Source organism: Oncorhynchus kisutch, linkage group LG5 (assembly GCF_002021735.2).
Source record: "Oncorhynchus kisutch isolate 150728-3 linkage group LG5, Okis_V2, whole genome shotgun sequence".
NCBI classification, from domain to species: Eukaryota; Metazoa; Chordata; class Actinopteri; order Salmoniformes; family Salmonidae; genus Oncorhynchus; species Oncorhynchus kisutch.
The window spans coordinates 69743067-69768730 of record NC_034178.2 but is presented as its reverse complement, the minus strand read 5'-3'; the positions used below and the strand labels follow the sequence as shown (position 1 = coordinate 69768730).

The following is a 25664-nucleotide window of genomic DNA, read 5'->3' as shown; positions in this document are numbered from 1 at the left end:
GAGCAGTGGGTTAACTGGTCTAGGAGCAGTGGGTTAACTGGTCTAGGAACAGTGGGTTAACTGGTCTAGGAACAGTGGGTTAACTGGTCTAGGAGCAGTGGGCTAACTGGTCTAGGAACAGTGGGTTAACTGGTCTAGGAACAGTGGGTTAACTGGTCTAGGAACAGTGGGTTAACTGGTCTAGGAACACTGGGTTAACTGGTATAGGAACAGTGGGTTAACTGGTATAGGAACAGTGGGTTAACTGGTCTAGGAGCAGTGGGTTAACTGGTCTAGGAGCAGTGGGTTACCTGCCTTGTTCAGGGGCAGAACGACAGATTTTTATCTTGTCAGCTCTGGGATTCAAGCCAGCAACCTTTCGGTTACTGGCCCAACGCTCTAACCACTAGGCTACCTTCCACCCCTAGTTACATCAGACATGGTCATAGGAGCCTAGTGAACAGAGATGAGTTACATCAGACATGGTCATAGGAGCCTTGTGAAACTGAGATGAGTCACATCAGACATGGTCATAGGAGCCTAGTGAACTGAGGTTGACTGCCACTGCCACTTAGCTCATAATACAGTATATTGGTTTGCACTAAGTTAATATTAGTTAAGTTACCTAGTGAACTGAGGCTGGCTGGCTGACGCTAGCTGCAACCAGAGACATACAGTACATATCATAGACAGACATAGAAACATTTAGTGTTCATTTCTGTAACTTGTCCTATATCGCAACACTGGCTCATTGTAGCCTCGTACACACACACACACACACACACCGTCTTCTGCGTCGTAACACTGGCTCATCGGATCCCCGTGTTTCACGTCCTGGCGCCGAGCTCGCCTGAGGAGATAAGATAGCAGACAGTGTCATAATCATGTCATAACTCTGACAGCTTTAGACTGTGGCAGTAAGTTTGTGTGTTAATTTGTTTGGAACCCCCTTAGCTGTTGATTTAGCAACAGCACCTCTTCCCGGGCTTCACAAACAATACAACACGACATGATACAATACAACACAATACAACATGATACAATACAACATTATACAACACAACATGATACAATACAACATTATACAACACAACATGATACAACACAGCATGATACAACATGATACAATACAACATTATACAACACAACACAGCATGATACAATACAATACAACATGATACAACACAGCATGATACAACATGATACAATACAACATTATACAACACAACATGATACAACACAGCATGATACAATACAACATGATACAACATGATACAATACAACATGATAAAACACAACACGATACAACACAGCATGATACAATACAACATGATACATGATAAAACACAACACGATACAACACAGCATGATACAATACAACATGATACAATACAACATGATACAACACAATACAACATGATACAATACAACACGATACAATACAACATGATACAACACAATACAACATGATACAATACAACACGATACAACACAAAATGATACAACACAACATGATACAATACGACACAACATGATACAACACAACATGACACAATACAACATGACACAATACAACATGACACGATACAATACAACATGACACAATACGACACAACATGATACAATACGACACAACATGATACAATACGACACAACATGATACAACACAATACAACACAACATGATACAATACAACATGATACAATACAATAAGATACAACACAACATGATACAACATGATACAACACAATACAACACAACATGATACAATACAACAAGATACAACACAACATGATACAACATGATACAACATGATACAATACAACATGATACAACACAATACAACATGATACAACATGATACAATACAACATGATACAACACAACACAACACAACATGATACAATACAACATGATACAACATGATAAAATACAACACGATACAACATGATACAACACAGCATGATACAATACAACACGATACAACATGATAAAACACAACACGATACAACACAGCATGATACAATACAACATGACACAATACAACATGATACAATACAACACAACACGATACAATACAACATGATACACCACAAAATGATACAACACAACATGATACAATACGACACAACATGACACAATACAACATGACACGATACAACACGATACAACACAAAATGATACAACACAACATGATACAATACAACATGATACAACATGATACAATACAACACGAGACAACATGATACAATACAACATGATACAATACAACATGAGACAACACAACATGAAACAACACAATACAACACAATACAACATGATACAATACAACATGACAGAATACAACATGATACAACACAACACGACACAACATGATACAACACAACATGATACAATACAACATGAGACAATACAACATGAGACAATACAACATGAGACAATACAACATGAGACAACACAACATGATACAATACAACACAACATGATACAACATGATACAACATGATACAATACAACATGATACAACACAATACAACATGATACAATACAACAAGATACAACACAACATGATACAATACAACACAACATGATACAACATGATACAACATGATACAATACAACATGATACAACACAATACAACATGATACAACATGATACAATACAACAAGATACAACACAACATGATACAACATGATACAATACAACATGATACAACATGATACAATACAACATGATACAACATGATACAATACAACATGATACAATACAACATGATACAACACAACAAGATACAACACAACATGATACAACATGATACAATACAACACAATACAACACAATACAACATGATACAATACAACATGACACAATACAACACATGATACAACACAACATGATACAACACAACATGACACAACACAACATGATACAATACAACATGATACAATACAACATGAGACAATACAACATGAGACAATACAACACAATACAACATGATACAATACAATACAACATGATACAACACAACATGATACAATACAACACGGTACAACACAACATGATACAACACAACATGATACAACACAACATGATACAACACAGCATGATACAACACAGCATGATACAACACAGCATGATACAATACAACATGATACAATACAACATGATACAACACGATACAACATGATAAAACACAACACGATACAACACAGCATGATACAATACAACATGATACAATACAACACAACACACCACAAAATGATACAACACAACATGACACAATACAACATGACACGATACAACATGATACAACACAACATGATACAATACAACATGATACAATACAACACGAGACAACATGATACAGTACAATACAACATGATACAATACAACATGAGACAACACAACATGATACAACACAACATGATACAACACAACATGATACAATACAACATGATACAATACAACATGAGACAATACAACATGAGATAACACAATACAATACAACATGATACAACACAATATGATACAACATGATACAATACAACATGATACAACACAATACAACACAACATGATACAACACAACATGTTACAATACAACATGATACAACACAACATGATACAATACAACATGATACAACACAACATGATACAATACAACATGATACAACACAACATGATACAACACAACATGATACAATACAACATAACATGATACAATACAACATAACATGATACAACACAACATGATACAACACAACATGATACATACACATAACATGATACAACACAACATGGATACAACACAACATGATACAACACAACATGATACAACACAACATGATACAATACAACATGACACAATACAACACATGATACAACACAACATGACACAACACAACATGACACAACACAACATGACACAACACAACATGATACAATACAACATGATACAATACAACATGAGACAATACAACATGAGACAATACAACATGAGACAACACAACATGATACAACACAATACAACATGATATAACACAATACAATACAACATGATACAACACAATACGATACAACATGATACAATACAACATGATACAACACAATACAATACAACATGATACAATACAACATGATTACAACACAACATGATACAATACAACAAGATACAACACAACATGATAACATGATACAACATGATACAATACAACATGATACAACACAATACAACATAATACAATACAACAAGATACAACACAACATGATACAATACAACACAACATGATACAACATGATACAACATGATACAATACAACATGATACAACACAATACAACATGATACAACATGATACAATACAACAAGATACAACACAACATGATACAACATGATACAATACAACATGATACAACATGATACAATACAACATGATACAACATGATACAATACAACATGATACAATACAACATGATACAACACAACAAGATACAACACAACATGATACAACATGATACAATACAACACAATACAACACAATACAACATGATACAATACAACATGACACAATACAACACACGATACAACACAACATGATACAACACAACATGACACAACACAACATGATACAATACAACATGATACAATACAACATGAGACAATACAACATGAGACAATACAACACAATACAACATGATACAATACAATACAACATGATACAACACAACATGATACAATACAACACAACATGATACAACACAACATGATACAACACAACATGATACAACACAGCATGATACAACACAGCATGATACAACACAGCATGATACAACACAGCATAGCATGATACAATACAACATGATACAATACAACATGATACAACACGATACACATGATAAAACACAACACGATACAACACAGCATGATACAATACAACATGATACAATACAACACAACACACCACAAAATGATACAACACAACATGACACAATACAACATGACACGATACAACATGATACAACACAACATGATACAATACAACATGATACAATACAACACGAGACAACATGATACAGTACAATACAACATGATACAATACAACATGAGACAACACAACATGATACAACACAACATGATACAACACAACATGATACAATACAACATGATACAATACAACATGAGACAATACAACATGAGATAACACAATACAATACAACATGATACAACACAATATGATACAACATGATACAATACAACATGATACAACACAATACAATACAACATGATGCAACACAACATGATACAACACAACATGTTACAATACAACATGATACAACACAACATGATACAATACAACATGATACAACACAACATGATACAATACAACATGATACAACACAACATGATACAACACAACATGATACAATACAACATAACATGATACAATACAACATGATACAACACAACATGATACAATACAACATGATACAACACAACATGATACAACACAACATGATACAATACAACATGACACAATACAACACATGATACAACACAACATGACACAACACAACATGACACAACACAACATGACACAACACAACATGACACAACACAACATGACACAACACAACATGATACAATACAACATGATACAATACAACATGAGACAATACAACATGAGACAATACAACATGAGACAATACAACATGAGACAACACAACATGATACAACACAATACAACACAATACAACATGATATAACACAATACAATACAACATGATACAACACAATACGATACAACATGATACAATACAACATGATACAACACAATACAATACAACATGATACAATACAACATGATACAACACAACATGATACAATACAAACAAGATACAACACAACATGATACAACATGATACAACATGATACAATACAACAAGATACAACACAACATGATACAACATGATACAACATGATACAATACAACATGATACAACACAATACAACATGATACAATACAACAAGATACAACACAACATGATACAACATGATACAACATGATACAATACAACATGATACAACATGATACAATACAACATGATACAACATGATACAATACAACATGATACAATACAACATGATACAATACAACATGATACAACACAACATGATACAACACAACATGATACAATACAACACAATACAACATGATACAATACAACATGACACAATACAACACATGATACAACACAACATGATACAACACAACATGACACAACACAACATGATACAATACAACATGATACAATACAATACGATACAACATGATACAATACAACATGATACAACACAATACAATACAACATGATACAACACAACATGATACAACACAACATGAGACAACACAACATGATACAACACAATACAACACAATACAACATGATATAACACAATACAATACAACATGATACAACACAATACGATACAACATGATACAATACAACATGATACAACACAATACAATACAACATGACACAATACAACATGATACAACACAACATGATACAACATGATACAACATGATACAATACAACATGATACAACACAATACAACATGATACAATACAACATGATACAACATGATACAATACAACATGATACAACATGATACAACAAGATACAATACAACACGATACAACATGATACAACAAGATACAACATGATACAATACAACATGATACAACATGATACAACATGATACAATACAACACGATACAACATGATACAATACAACACGATACAACATGATACAACACAACATGATACAATACAACATGATACAACATGATACAATACAACATGATACAATACAACACAATACAACATGATACAATACAACATGATACAACACAATACAACACAGCATGATACAATACAACATGATACAAGACAACATGATACAACACAATATAACATGATACAAGACAACATGATACAACACAATATAACATGATACAATACAACATGATACAACACAATATAATACAGCATGATACAACACAATACAATACAACATGATACAATACAACACAATACAACATGATACAACACAACATGATACAACACGACACAACACAACATGATACAACACAACACAATACAACATGATACAATACAACATGATACAACACAACATGATACAACACAACACAATACAACATGATACAATACAACATGATACAACACAACATGATACAATACAACATGATACAACACAATACAATACAACATGATACAACACAACATGATACAATACAACATGATACAATACAACATGATACAACACAACATGATACAACACAACATGATACAACACAACATGATACAACACAACATGATACAACACAACATGATACAATACAACATGATACAATACAACACGATACAACACAATACAACACAACATGATACAATACAATACAACATGATACAATACAACACGGTACAACACAACATGATACAACACAACATGATACAACACAACATGATACAACACAGCATGATACAACACAGCATGATACAATACAACATGATACAACACGATACAACATGATAAAACACAACACGATACAACACAGCATGATACAATACAACATGATACAATACAACACAACACGATACAATACAACATGATACACCACAAAATGATACAACACAACATGACACAATACAACATGACACGATACAACACGATACAACACAACATGATACAACACAACATGATACAATACAACATGATACAATACAACACGAGACAACATGATACAGTACAATACAACATGATACAATACAACATGAGACAACACAACATGATACAACACAACATGATACAATACAACACGAGACAATACAACATGAGATAACACAATACAAACACAATACAACATGATATAACACAATACAATACAACATGATACAACACAATATGATACAACATGATACAATACAACATGATACAACACAATACAACACAACATGATGCAACACAACATGATGCAACACAACATGATGCAACACAACATGATACAATACAACATGATACAACACAACATGATACAACACAACATGATACAACACAACATGATACAACACAACATGATACAACACAACATGATACAACACGATACAATACAACATGATACAATACAACATGATCCAACACAACATGATCCAACATGATACAACATGATCCAATACAACATGATACAACACAATACAACATGATACAATACAACATGATACAACACAATACAATACAACATGATACAACATGATCCAACATGATACAACACAACATGATACAATACAACATGATCCAACATGATACAACATGATACAATACAACATGATACAATACAACATGATACAACAAGATACAATACAACATGATACAATACAACACAATACAACATGATACAATTCAACATGATACAATACAACACAATACAACATGATACAATACAACATGATACAACACAATACAACATGATACAATACAACATGATACAACACAATACAACACAGCATGATACAATACAACATGATACAATACAACATGATACAATACAACATGATACAATACAATACAATACAACATGATACAATACAACATGATACAACACAATATAATACAACATGATACAATACAACATGATACAACACAATACAACATGATACAACACAACATGATACAACACAACACAACACAACATGATACAACACAACACAATACAACATGATACAACACAATACAATACAACATGATACAACACAACACAATACAACATGATACAACACAATACAATACAACATGATACAATACAACATGATACAATACAACATGATACAACACAATACAATACAACATGATACAACACAACATGATACAACACAACACAATATGATACAATACAACATGATACAACACAATACAACACAACATGATACAACACAACATGATACAACACAACACAACATGATACAATACAACATGATACAACACAATACAATACAACATGATACAATACAACATGATACAACACAATACAATACAACATGATACAACACAACATGATACAACACAACACAATACAACATGATACAACACAATACAATACAACATGATACAACACAACATGATACAACACAACACAACATGATACAACACAACATGATACAATACAACATGAACAACACAATACAATACAACATGATACAACACAACATGATACAACACAATACAATACAACATGATACAATACAACATGATACAACACAATACAATACAATACAACATGATACAACACAACATGATACAACATGATACAACACAACATGATACAATACAACATGATACAATACAACATGATACAACACAATACAACATGATACAACACAATACAATACAACATGATACAACACAACATGATACAACACAACACAATACAACATGATACAACACAACATGATACAATACAACATGATACAACACAATACAATACAACATGATACAACACGATACAATACAACACGATACAACACAACATGATAAAACACAACATGATAAAACACAAAATGATACAACACAACATGATACAATACAACATGATACAATACAACATGATACAATACAACATGATACAATACAACATGATACAATACAACATGATACAATACAACATGATACAATACAACATGATACAACACGATACACCATACACAACACAACATGATACAACACAACATGATACAACACAACATGATACAACACAACATGATACAACACAACATGATACAATACAACATGATACAACACAATACAATACAACATGATACAATACAACATAATACAATACAACATGATACAACACAACACAATACAACATGATACAACACAACACAATACAACATGATACAACACAACATGATACAACACAACATGATACAACACAACATGATACAACACAATACAACACAACATGATACAATACAACATGATACAACACAATACAATACAACATGATACAACACAACATGATACAATACAACATGATACAATACAACATGATACAATACAACATGATACAACACAATACAACACAACATGATACAACATGATACAACACAATACAACACAACATGATACAACACAACATGATACAACACAACGTGATACAATACAACACGGTACAACACAACATGATACAATACAACATGATACAACACAACATGATACACAATACGATACAACACAACATGATACAATACAACATGATACAACACAACATGATACAACACAATACAACATGATACAATACAACATGATACAACATGATACAACACAATACAATATGATACAACACAATACAATACAACATGATACAACATGATACAATACAACATGATACAACATGATACCATACAACATGATACACTACAACATGATACAATACAACTGATACAATACAACACAATACAATACAACATGATACAACATGACACAATACAACATGATACAATACAACATAATACAATACAACATGATACAATACAACATGATATGATACAACATAATACAACACAACATGATACAACACAACATAATACAACACAACATGATACAACACAACATGATATGATACAATATAATACAACACAACATGATACAACACAACATAATACAACACAACATGATACAACACAACATGATATGATACAATATAATACAACACAACATGATACAACACAACATGATATGATACAATATAATACAACACAACATGATACAACACAACATAATACAACACAACATGATACAACACAACATGATATGATACAATATAATACAACACAACATGATACAACACAACATGATACAATACAACATGATACAACACAATACAATACAACATGATACAATACAACATAATACAATACAACATGATACAACACAATACAACATGATACAACACAACACAATACAACATGATACAACACACATGATACAACACAACATGATACAACACAACATGATACAACACAATACAACACACATGATACAATACAACATGATACAACACAATACAATACAACATGATACAACACAACATGATACAATACAACATGATACAATACAACATGATACAATACAACATGATACAACACAATACAACACAACATGATACAACACAACATGATACAATACAACACGGTACAACACAACATGATACAATACAACATGATACAACACAACATGATACAATACGATACAACACAACATGATACAATACAACATGATACAACACAACATGATACAACACAATACAATCATGATACAAACATGATACAACACAATACAATATGATACAACACAATACAATACAACATGATACAACATGATACAATACAACATGATACAACATGATACACTACAACATGATACATACAACATGATACATACAACATGATACAATACAACACATACAATACAACATGATACAACATGACACAATTACAACATGATCACAATACAACATAATACAATACAACATGATACCATACAACATGATATGATACAACATGATACAACACAACATAATACAACACAACATGATACAACACAACATGATACAACACAACATGATATGATACAATATAATACAACACAACATGATACAACACAACATAATACAACACAACATGATACAACACAAACATGATATGATTACAATATAATACAACACAACATGATACAACACAACATGATATGATACAATATTAATACACCACAACATGATACAACCACAACATGATACATATTACAACCACTGATACAACACAACATGATACAACACAACGTGATATGATACAATATAATACAACACAACATGATACCAACACAACATGATATATACAATATTAATACAACCACAACATGATACAACACAAACCATAATCAAACCAAACATGATACAATACAACATGATACAACACCAACCATGATACAACACACAACATGAATATGATACAACATACATACAACACCAACATAATACAAACACAACATTACTCCAACACAACATGAGTATGATACAACATAATACAACACAACATGATATGCTAGCAACATAATACAACACCAACATGATATGATATACACACATAATACACCCACAATGTTAGAGATATTGATACAACATAATACAAACAAACATACTTACAACACAACAGTAATACCAATACTCACATAAATACAATACAACATAATACAACACAACATGATACGATACAACATAATACAATACAACATGATATGATACAACATGATACAATACAACATGATACAATACAACATAATACAACACAACATGATATGATACAACATGATACAATACAACATGATACAATACAACATGATACAATACAACATGATATGATACAACATGATACAATACAACATGATACAATACAACTGATAGATACACTGATCAATACAGAATACAACACAACATAATACAACACAACATAATACAACACAACATGATACAACACAACATGATACAACACAACATAATACAACACAACATGATACAACACAACATAATACAACACAACATGATACAACACAACATAATACAACACAACATGATACAACACAACATAATACAACACAACATAATACAACACAACATGATACAACACAACATGATACAACACAACATGATACAACACAACATAATACAACACAACATGATACAACACACATGATACAACACAAATAATACAACACAACACGATACAACACAACTGATACAACACAACATAATACAACACAACATGATACAACACAACACAATACAACACCAACATGATACAACACAACAATGATACAACACAACATGATACAACACAACATAATACAACACAGACATAATACACACAACATGATACAACACAACATCCATACACACAAACACGATACAACACAACATGATACAACACAACATAATACAACACAACATGATACAACACAACATAATACACACCAACATGATACAACACAACATGGATACAACACACATGATACAACACAACATGACACAACACAACATAATCAACACAACATAATACAACACAACATAATACAAATACAACATGATACAATACAACATGATACAACACAACATAATACACACAACATAATACACACAACATATACAACACAACATAATACACACCAACATGATACAACACAACATGATACAACACAAATACAACACAACATAATACAACACAACTAATACAACATAATACAACACAACATGATACAACACAACATGATACAACACAACATAATACAACACAACATAATACAACACAACATAATACAACACAACATAATACAACATGATATAACACAACATAATACAACACAACATAATACAACACAACATAACACAACATAATACAACACAAACATAATACAACACAACATAATACAACACAACATAATACAACATGATACAACACAACATAATACAACACAACATAACACAACATAATACAACACAACATAATACAACACAACATAATACAACACAACATAATACAACATGATACAACACAACATAATACAACACAACATAACACAACATAATACAACACAACATAATACAACACAACATAATACAACACAACATAATACAACACAACATAATACAACACAACATATACACATGATACAACACAACATAATACAACACAACATAACACAACATAATACAACACAACATAACACAACATAATACAACACAACATAACACAACATAATACAACACAACATAACACAACATAATACAATACAACATGATACAATACAACATGATACAACACAACATAATACAACACAACATAATACAATACAACATAATACAACACAACATAATACAACACAACATGATACAACACAACATGATACAACACAACATAATACACACAACATAATACAACACAACATAATACAACATAATACAACACAACATGATACAACACAACATGATACAACACAACATAATACAACACAACATAATACAAACACAACATAATACAACACAACATAATACAACATGATATAACACAACATAATACAACACAACATAATACACACAACATAACACAACATAATACAACACAACATAATACAACACAACATAATACAACACAACATAATACAACATGATACAACACAACATAATACAACACAACATAACACAACATAATACAACACAACATAATACAACACAACATAATACAACACAACATAATACAACATGATACAACACAACATAATACAACACAACATAACACAACATAATACAACACAACATAATACAACACAACATAATACAACACAACATAATACAACACAACATAATACAACACAACATAATACAACATGATACAACACAACATAATACAACACAACATAACACAACATAATACAACACAACATAACACAACATAATACAACACAACATAACACAACATAATACAACACAACATAACACAACACAACATAACACAACATAATACAACACAACATGACACAACACAACATAACACAACATAACACAACATAATACAACACAACATAATACAACACAACATAATACAACACAACATAATACAACACAACATGATACAACACAATACAATACAACATGATACAACATGATACAACACAACACAATACAACATGATACAATACAACATGATACAACACAACATAATACAACACAACATAATACAACACAACATAATACAACACAACATGATACAACATAATACAACACAGCATGACACAACATAATACAACATGATACAACACAACATAATACAACATGATACAACACAACATGATACAATACAACATGATACAACACAACATGATACAACACAACATGATACAATATAATACAACATAATACAATACAACATGATACAATACAACATGATACAATACAACATGATACAACACAACATGATACAACACAACATGATACAATATAATACAACATAATACAATACAACATAATACAATACAACATGATACAACACAACATGATACAACACAACATGATACAATATAATACAACATAATACAATACAACATAATACAACACAACATGATACAACACAACATGATACAACACAACATGATACAACACAACATGATACAACACAACGGTACTTTATTATACATATTTTACAACATAAATGTGTATTTTATTGTCAAACACAGTAATAAGATAATAGCAAGACTCTTAAATGTTATTGTTACGTTAATTGTATATTTGATGTTATTGGTTTTCTACTATAATAGTAAAAGGACTGGATATGGAGATCAATATTGCTGTGTTGGCCTTTTAAACTAAGTAGAGTAGTTACCTCTTGTTGCTGGGGAAGTATCGGTTGCATGTGTTCCCATCCCAGGCACAGTAAGGGTCTCTGGCCAGACAGCAGTCAGCACAGTCTCTACCGTACAGCTCACACCGCTGCAGTGGTAACTGGACCACTCCCTCATCACTGCTCACATACACCTGTTGCTGTAGACACACAAACAGGGGAGAGGATTTAACTCAATTGAATGTACTTTTAATTCATGTAATTGATTCCATCTCCCGTCTGAACTACTGCAACTCTCTGTTTGTCATCAAACTCCTGCAACTTATCCAGAATGCTGACCTGGTGTTCAACCTTCCCAAGTTCTCCCACTCCGCTCCTCCGTACACTCCACTGACTTCCAGTCGAAGTTCACATCCACTACAAGACTATGTTGTTTACCTATGGAGCAGCAAGAGGAACTGCCCCTCCCTACCTTCAGGCTTTGCTCAAACACTACACTCCAACCCGAGCACTCCATTCTGCCATCTCTGGTCTCTTGACCCTCCCACCCCTACAGGAGGGCAGCTCCCGCTCAGCCCAGCCAAAGCTCTTCTCTGTCCTGTCACCCCCAATGGTGGAAGCAGCTAGGACAGCAGAGTCCCTGTCCATCTTCCCGAAAACATCTGAAACCCTACCTCTTCAAAGAGTATCTACCCCCAAGCCATTAGACTGCTGAGTATTTAATCAAATGTCTACCCAGACGGGTTCATTTGACACCCTGCCCCTTTGTTTTACAGTGCTGCTTCTCTTGTTATTATCTATGAATAGTCACTTTACCCCTACCTACTGTACATGTACAAATTACCTTAACTAACCAGTACCCCCCCTGCTGTATTTAGCCTCATTATTGGGGCGGCAGGGTAGCCTAGTGGTTAGAGTGTTGGACTAGTAACCGAAAGCTTTCAAGTTCAAATCCCATAACCTACTGTTCCTAGGCTGTCATTGAAAATAAGAATTTGTTCTTAACTGACTTGCCTGGTTAAATAAAGGTAAAATAAATCATTTATATTTTATTGTGTTACTTTTTATTATTATATTTTTAACTTTAGTTTATTTAGTAAATATATTGTACCTATATTTCTTGAACTGCGTTGTTGGTTAAGGGTTTGTAAGTAATCATTTGATTTGATGTGATTAGATGTATTGAAAACATTTACACATAGAATCTGGATGTGATTTTTCAAGTCTCTTCCCAACGTACTCTGAGAGGAGTCTACTGCTGGAGAAACTATGTGTAAACAGGGCTAAAGTTCCTATACGCAAATCAATCATCTATTTGTTTGTAATCATTACTGGAATGGTATGTTACTGCTACATTTACTATTAACTGAGGATGACCACCCACACACACGTACACACACACACACACACGTACACACACACACACACGTACACACACACACACTCACACACACACACACACACGTACTCACACACACGCGTGCACACACGCGGACACACACATGTACACACACACGTACACACACACGTACACACATGTACACACATGCACACACATGCACACACATACACGTACACACATGTACACACATGCACACACATACATACGCATACACATGCATACACACACACGCGGACACAAACGCATGTGCACACACACACACACACTCGCACACAGCAGACTTACTCTTTTGGTAGACAGCTCCATGTTAAGGATGGGGGCCTGAGTCTGCAGGATCAGAACACAATGGTTTAACACACAGGTCGACATCACACAAGACAATATTTTGTGTGTGTGTGTGTGTGCACATGTGTGTGTGTGTACGCATGTGTCCACACGTGTGTGTGCGCGTGTGTGTATGCATGTGTCCGTGCGTGTGTGTGCGTGCGTGTGTGTGTGTACGCATGTGTCCGTGCGTGTGTGTCCGTGTGTGTGTGTGTACGCATGTGTCCACGTGTGTGTGTGCGTGTGTGTGTGTGTTCTGCTCTAGTGAACCCACATACCAAGGCTCACCATTACCAACATCATCTCAGAGGTTCATTTCAACATGGTGTCATTGGGAGTCAGTGACCCCTGACAGTCCAAGTGAGCTGCATCCTATTCAGATAGCCTTTAGAGGGATGGGGACGATAACCTTGCTATCATATGTCTCCTCACATACACACATTCTCTTAGCTAGCTAGCTAACTGTCTGCCAGGCCACACACACACACTCACGCACACACACATTCTCTTAGCTAGCTAGCTAACTCTCTGCCAGGCGCAGGCCACACACACACTCACACACACGCGCGCAGACACACACACACACGCACAGAGACACACACACACGCACAGAGACACACACACACACGCACAGAGACACACACACGCACAGAGACACACACGCACAGAGACACGCGCACACATGCGCAGACACACACACACGCTGACACACACACACACGCTGACACACACGGACCTCAGTTCTTCCCTCAGGAAGACTCATTGCCACTCTCAAACTCTGTGTATTAACCCCAACCCAGTCTAATGAGCTATGTGGTTAACATCCTACCCAAGGCCTGACAGTGCCAGGTCATATCGAAGTCAACCCTCCCCCCTAAAACCTCCCATGTTAAACCCAATGATGTCATGTATAAGTATGTTTGTGGTTCAACCCTATCCAAAGAGGATACGGTCAGGTTTTTGTCTTAGAGCACGTATTCACAAAGATCAGGTCCCCGTGTCCATAGGATCTTATTCATTATGAAAGGCAAAAAACGGGTTCCTAGATCAACGTTTCCTACTCTGAGACTCTGACTGTGAATACTGGCCCTGACATTCATCCTCTTGTTTGTTAAGAGAGGATTATGCAGCTTAACTCCAACAAATACACACGGCCTTGTCATCTTGTCCTATGTTGTTGTTGTTCCACACTTCGCTCCCTGTTCTCTTCTTCCCTAATAGGAGATAGTCTGTCTATTTATTTGGGAGACTCTGGGAAAAAATGGGTCTGTATCTGTTTTTCCTCTTAGGGGGTTAGTTGGTTATTTTGGTCAAGTATGTGATTGCCCCAATGGAAACAACAGTCAGTGCTGATCTCAAAACAGATGACACAGCAGGCAGGTCATCTCCTTTCCCCGAGGCCTTATCTCCATGCCCCCAGGCCTTAATTCCTAGCTCCTAGGCTTTATCTCCTAGCCCCTAGCCATTATCTCCTAGTCCCTACCCCTAGGCCTTATCTCCTAGTCCCTACCCCTAGGCCTTATCTTCTAGTCCCTACCCCTAGGCCTTATCTCCTAGTCCCTACCTCTAGGCCTTATCTCCTAGTCCCTACCTCTAGGCCTTGTCCTCTATCCCTTATCTCCTAGTCCATAGGCCTTACCTCCTAGTCCCTACCCCTAGGCCTAGTCTCCTAGTTCCTACCCCTAGGCCTTGTCTCCTAGTCCCTAGGCCTTATCTCCTAGTCCCTACCCCTAATCTCCTAGCCCATAGGCCTTATCTCCTAGTCCTTACTCCTAGGAACTCCTGTAGATCTGAGAGAATTTGATTGGCATACTATGGTGGAATTTCCCATTAGTCTGCCAATCAAATTGCAAATTGCTAGTCTATAATTCCAACATAGTCTATCGGAAGACAAGGTGGAGCTACTATTACCTATTAATTTCTGTCAGATCTACATGTACTTCCTGTGAGGTACAGTAATGTTTCTGGACTGGGCCCAATTCAGATGTACTTCCTGTGAGGTACAGTAATGTTTCTGGACTGGGCCCAATTCAGATGTACTTCCTGTGAGGTACAGTATATGTTTCTGGACTGGGCCCAATTCAGATGTACTTCCTGTGAGGTACAGTAATGTTTCTGGACTGGGCCCAATTCAGATGTACTTCCTGTGAGGTACAGTAATGTTTCTGGACTGGGCCCAATTCAGATGTACTTCCTGTGAGGTACAGTAATGTTTCTGGACTGGGCCTATTTCAGATGTACTTCCTGTGCCGTACAGTAAATGTTTCTGGACGGGGCCTATTTCAGATGTACTTCCTGTGAGGTACAGTAAATGTTTCTGGACGGGGCCTATTTCAGATGTACTTCCTGTGAGGTACAGTAATGTTTCTGGACTGGGCCTATTTCAGATGTACTTCCTGTGAGGTACAGTAATGTTTCTGGACTGGGCCTATTTCTGATGTACTTCCTGTGAGGTACAGTAATGTTTCTGGACTGGGCCTATTTCAGATGTACTTCCTGTGAGGTACAGTAATGTTTCTGGACTGGGCCTATTTCAGATGTACTTTCTATTCCTCCTGAAGTTGAAAGTTTAGCAGTTTAATTGTCTGAGTTGGTAAAAGGGTCGGGGGTCAATTCCATTTCAATTCAAGTCAAATCATAAAATAAACCACATTCAAAATCGACATATTCTTTATTGAAAAGGATTGAAGAAGATTGGAATTGTCATTTCAGTGTCCTTCCTGAATTGAGAGGTATTGAAATGGAATGAATTGACCCCAACCCTGGTTGGTAGTAGAACACATCAGAGAAGATGTTATGATTAATTGAACCCTAGCAGGCATCTCACCTGAAAGATGATCAGCTCCTCCAGAATGATCTCCTCAGTCTCCCAGTTGTCTTTGGGGACAGACACCACTTTCAGCACCTTGCCATCATCTGAAGAAGAGGGAGAAAAGCAGGAAGTAACTGAGCGACAGGTGTGCATATGATTTTCCTGCGCAGGTAACAACAACCAATTACACTTGATGTCTTAAACAGCAAAGTTACCGTCAAATGAAAACAGTGGGTTAAAAGTCCCTATGTCATAGCAACCACCCGGTCATAGCAACCACCCTGTCATAGCAACCACCCTGTCATAGCAACCACCCTGTCACAGCAACCACCCTGTCACAGCAACCACCCTGTCACAGCAACCACCCTGTCACAGCAACCATCCTGTCACAGCAACCACCCTGTCACAGCAACCACCCTGTCACAGCAACCACCCTGTCACAGCAACCACCCTGTCATAGCAACCACCCTGTCTGACGAACCACCCTATCTGACGAACCACCCTGTCATAGCAACCACCCTGCCTGACGAACCACCCTGCCTGACGAACCACCCTGCCTGACGAACCACCCTGCCTGACGAACCACCCTGCCTGACGAACCACCCTGCCTGACGAACCACCCTGCCTGACGAACCACCCTGTCTGACGAACCACACTGACTGACTAACCACACTGACTGACTAACCACACTGACTGACTAACCACCCTGCCTGACTAACCACCCTGCCTGACCAACCACCCTGTCTGACCAACCACCCTGTCATAGCAACCACCCTGTCATAGCAACCACCCTGTCATAGCAACCACCCTGTCATAGCAACCAACCTGCCTGACTGACTAACCACCCTGACTGACTAACCACCCTGCCTGACGAACCACCCTGTCTGACCAACCTGCCTGATGAACCACCCTGTCTGACCAACCTGCCTGCCTGACTAACCACCCTGCCTGACCAACCACCCTGTCTGACCAACCACCCTGCCTGACCAACCTGCCTGCCTGACTAACCACCCTGCCTGACCAACCACCCAGCCTGACCAACCACCCAGCCTGACGAACCACTCCTCCTGACTGTGTGCTTCATGCATTGATGCTGTGGTGTGATCGTTACTTAGTAGCATTGTCTCGTGCGTGTGTATGTGTGTACATGTTTGTTAAGTTGAGTGTGTCGGCCCAAACTAAACTCATTAACAGGGATAACACGGTAGTGTGTAATTTCTGACTTTAAAATATTTAACCTTAATGGGTGACCAGAGGTCATAGCAACGTTCCCACTAAGAGGAGAGCCTTCAGACAGAGAGAGCTCAGCTATCTACCTCAGCTTGATGAATGACTCTGTGTCTAGGTGCTAATGCTACTAAATCACGGGAATCTATTCATCTCACCAGACATTCGCTTGCCTTGATTAGCCACACTCTTAATACGGACACGATTCACTATGCTTTAATTCAAGTGATGAGAATCTCAATGGAAAATCCTCAAAACTGAAGCCTGTTGATCTGATGATTGCCGACCAACAGCAGAGTCTTGACTCTGAGATCCACCAGGGTTCAGACAGAGAGGATTGAATGTCAGAGTGCAGGGCTATGGAACAGTGATCACACTAAGGTGAGCTGGGCCGTTGGAGCCCAACATGGCCTGGTTCAACAGTCTCAGATGTAGATTAGTTATGGAGTCACAGGAAAGTTCCCACGGTAACCCTTTCCCCAGGATAATGACTCCCCGCCCTGGGACCATCCTGACATTATCGTGAAGAACCAACACTGCCAGTCCTCTGTGTGTGTGTGTGTGTGTCTTGAACTTTACCCTATTCTAAGTTAATCATTTTAAGACAGACACCCCTCTGCAAACACACTCTACACACACTCTCTGCAAACACACACGCACACACACTCTACACACACACTCTGCACACACACTCTGCACACACACACACACTCTAAACACATGTTAACTGTATATATTATGTATGTATATATATATATACAGTACCAGTTAAACGTTTAGACACACCTACTCATTCAAGGGTTTTTCTATATTTTTACTCTTTTCTACATTGTAGAATAATAGAGAAGACATCAACACTCTGAAATAACACATATGGAGTCATGTAGTAACCAAAATATGGAGTCATGTAGTAACCAAAATATGGAGTCATGTAGTAACCAAAATATGGAGTCATGTAGTAACCAAAATATGGAGTCATGTAGTAACCAAAATATGGAGTCATGTAGTAAACAAAAAAGGGTTAAACAAATCCAAACTTATTTTATATTTCAGATTCTTCCAATAGCCAAACTTTGCCTCAACAACTGATAGGCTCAAACGCATTAAGAAGGAAAGAAATTGTCCAAATTAACTTAAGAAAGCACACCTTCTTAATTGAAATGCATTCCAGGTGACTACCTCATGAAGCTGGTTGAGAGAATGCCAAGAATGTGCAAAGCTTTCATCAAGGCAAAGGGTGGCTATTTGAATAATCTCAAATATAAAATATATTTACTTGTTACTTATTTATTTGTTATTTGTTGCTTTTTTTTGTTACTCCATGATTCCATGTGTCATTTCATAGTTTTAGTTCTTCGCTGTTATTCTACAATATAGAAAAAAGTAACAAATAATGAAAAACCCTTGAATGAGTAGGTGTGTCCAAACTTTTGACTGCTACTGTATGTGCATTATTTTACTGCTCTAGGGATGTAATTAATTGTTTCAATAACCTTATTTATAATTATGTATTGATTTCACTCTTTATGCGATGAGCAAATGCAGAGAACACCAGAAGAAGAATCATCAATGAATTACCACAGTGAATTATTGTAATGTTTGTTTTTGTATCAAATAATCCCATAAGGGATCAAATCAAATTGCATGGGTCACGTGTTGAATAAAGCCGGTGTAGTAGACCTTACAGTGAATGTCTTACTTACAAGCCTTTAACCAACAATGCAGATCAATTTTATTATTTTATTAATGAATTCAAAAACTCTCCAAAAACAGCTCTCCACACACAGCTCTCCACTCTGTGCGCTGAGGACAAAGCTAACAGCTCCTAGAGGTGACAGGGACTGGGTGAAGGAATCCGGTAGTGTCAGGGTGTAACAGTTGCTAGTGCAACTCAGGGTGCCACTATTAAATCCTATCAGTCCCAACTCTACTGTTGGTATCAGACCCCTCTCTACTGTTGGTATCAGTCCCCTCTCTACTGTTGGTATCAGTCCCCTCTCTACTGTTGGTATCAGTCGCCTCTCTACTGTTGGTATCAGTCTCCCTCTCTACTGTTGGTATCAGTCCCCCTCTCTACTGTTGGTATCAGTCCCCCTCTCTATTGTTGGTATCAGTCCCCCTCTCTACTGTTGGTATCAGTCCCCCTCTCTACTGTTGGTATCAGTCCCCCTCTCTACTGTTGGTATCAGTCCCCCTCTCTACTGTTGGTATCAGTCCCCCTCTCTACTGTTGGTATCAGTCCCCCTCTCTACTGTTGGTATCAGTCCCCCTCTCTACTGTTGGTATCAGTCCCCCTCTCTACTGTTGGTATCAGTCCCCCTCTCTACTGTTGGTATCAGTCCCCCTCTCTACTGTTGGTATCAGTCCCCCTCTCTACTGTTGGTATCAGTCCCCCTCTCTACTGTAGGTATCAGTCCCCCTCTCTACTGTTGGTATCAGTCCCCCTCTCTACTGTTGGTATCAGACCCCCTCTCTACTGTTGGTATCAGTCCCCCTCTCTACTGTTGGTATCAGTCCCCCTCTCTACTGTTGGTATCAGACCCCCTCTCTACTGTTGGTATCAGTCCCCCTCTCTACTGTTGGTATCAGACCCCCACTCCACTGTTGGTATCAGTCCCCCTCTCTACTGTTGGTATCAGTCCCCCTCGCTACTGTTGGTATCAGTCCCCCTCTCTACTGTTGGTATCAGTCCCCCTCTCTACTGTTGGTATCAGTCCCCCTCTCTACTGTTGGTATCAGTCCCCCTCTCTACTGTTGGTATCAGTCCCCCTCTCTACTGTTGGTATCAGTCCCCCTCTCTACTGTTGGTATCAGTCCCCCTCTCTACTGTAGGTATCAGTCCCCCTCTCTACTGTTGGTATCAGTCCCCCTCTCTACTGTTGGTATCAGTCCCCCTCTCTACTGTTGGTATCAGACCCCCTCTCTACTGTTGGTATCAGTCCCCCTCTCTACTGTTGGTATCAGTCCCCCTCTCTACTGTTGGTATCAGACCCCCATTCTACTGTTGGTATCAGACCCCTCTCTACTGTTGGTATCAGACCCCTCTCTACTGTTGGTATCAGACCCCTCTCTACTGTGGTTATCAGACCCCTCTCTACTGTTGGTATCAGTCTTCCTCTCTACTGTTGGTATCAGTCTCCCTCTCTACTGTTGGTATCAGTCCCCCTCTCTACTGTTGGTATCAGACCCCTCTCTACTGTTGGTATCAGACCCCCTCTCTACTGTTGGTATCAGACCCACTCTCTACTGTTGGTATCAGACCCCCTCTCTACTGTTGGTATCAGTCCCCTAACTACTGTTGCGATCTGGTCTGTGTTCACTATGACAGCCTTCTGTTGGTATCTGGTCGGTGTTCACTATGACAGCCTTCTCTCTTACTTGACATGTGCCCAGGTATATTATACTGTCCATCCTCAGCATCCACCCTTCGTAGCGTGTTGGGAACACTGTTCACTACTACACTACACCCCAGCCCCACCTTCTCCCTGTACCCTTCGTAGGGTGTTGGGAACACTGTTCATTCCTACGCTACACCCCAGCCATACTGTCTCCCTGTACCCTTCGTGTAGCACATTCACACTCTCTTACCTGTGCCCAGGTGTAGGACGTCATACTGCCCATCCTCAGCATCCACCCTGTCCACTACTACCCTTCGTAGGGTGTAGGGCACATTGACGCGGGTGAAGACAGGCCGACGGGTGATTGGAAGGATGGGTTCCCACATCAGCTGGTGACCCCTCATGAAGCTCACTACGTCATCAGGGAAGTCACGAGTAGACTTGTGGAGGGGGTCATACGTTTCGCTGGGACACTGGCGAAGGAAAATGACAATTAAAGGTTCATTCAAGGATTATTCGAGGATTATTCAAGGATTATTCAAGGAGTATTCAAGGATGAATGCCCAACTGCTAGCCTGCTATCAGCGGCCCACCAGCTGTCTAGAGCATATCGGACTGTTAGCTGAATAGGTCCATCGGCCAATTTCTTGGCCCACTATACCTATTTTGCCAATTGGACTGGGCACCTTTACTACACGGAACCCTACTAAATCCATCACGGCTGGTCTGCCGAAGGAACCGCACGAGGAGGCTCAGCACGAGGAGGCTCAGCACGAGGAGGCTCAGCACGAGGAGGCTCAGCACGAGGAGGCTCAGCACGAGGAGGCTCTGCACGAGGAGGCTCTGCACGAGGAGGCTCTGCACGAGGAGGCTCTGCACGAGGAGGCTCTGCACGAGGAGGCTCTGCACGAGGAGGCTACAACAGACTTCTTCCGTCGCGAGGTACCTCTAAGGCCCTTCTGCTAACTTGCTAGCCCCGGCCCACTAGCTGAATGAATCGCCGTGTCTCTAGCCAGCTAAACTACTCACTGAACCCCGATGATCACTCGGCTACGCATGCCTCTCCCTAATGTCAATATGCCTTGTCCATTGCTGTTCTGGTTAGAGATTATTGTCTTA

General features: G+C 37.5%; 1 protein-coding gene across 1 annotated transcript in view; it reads right to left on the bottom strand.

The window, feature by feature from the left end:
• The window catches only part of LOC109881347 (semaphorin-3D), a 164883-nt gene that overhangs the window by 10097 nt on the left and 129122 nt on the right, over nt 1–25664 (bottom strand). The window contains exons 12-16 of the mRNA XM_031825737.1: nt 24796–25018; nt 19996–20084; nt 17130–17171; nt 15485–15642; nt 765–829 (exon numbers count right to left, since the gene is read on the bottom strand). Of these exons, the coding sequence (XP_031681597.1) occupies nt 765–829; nt 15485–15642; nt 17130–17171; nt 19996–20084; nt 24796–25018 (577 nt within the window). The remainder of the gene's footprint in view (nt 1–764; nt 830–15484; nt 15643–17129; nt 17172–19995; nt 20085–24795; nt 25019–25664) is intronic.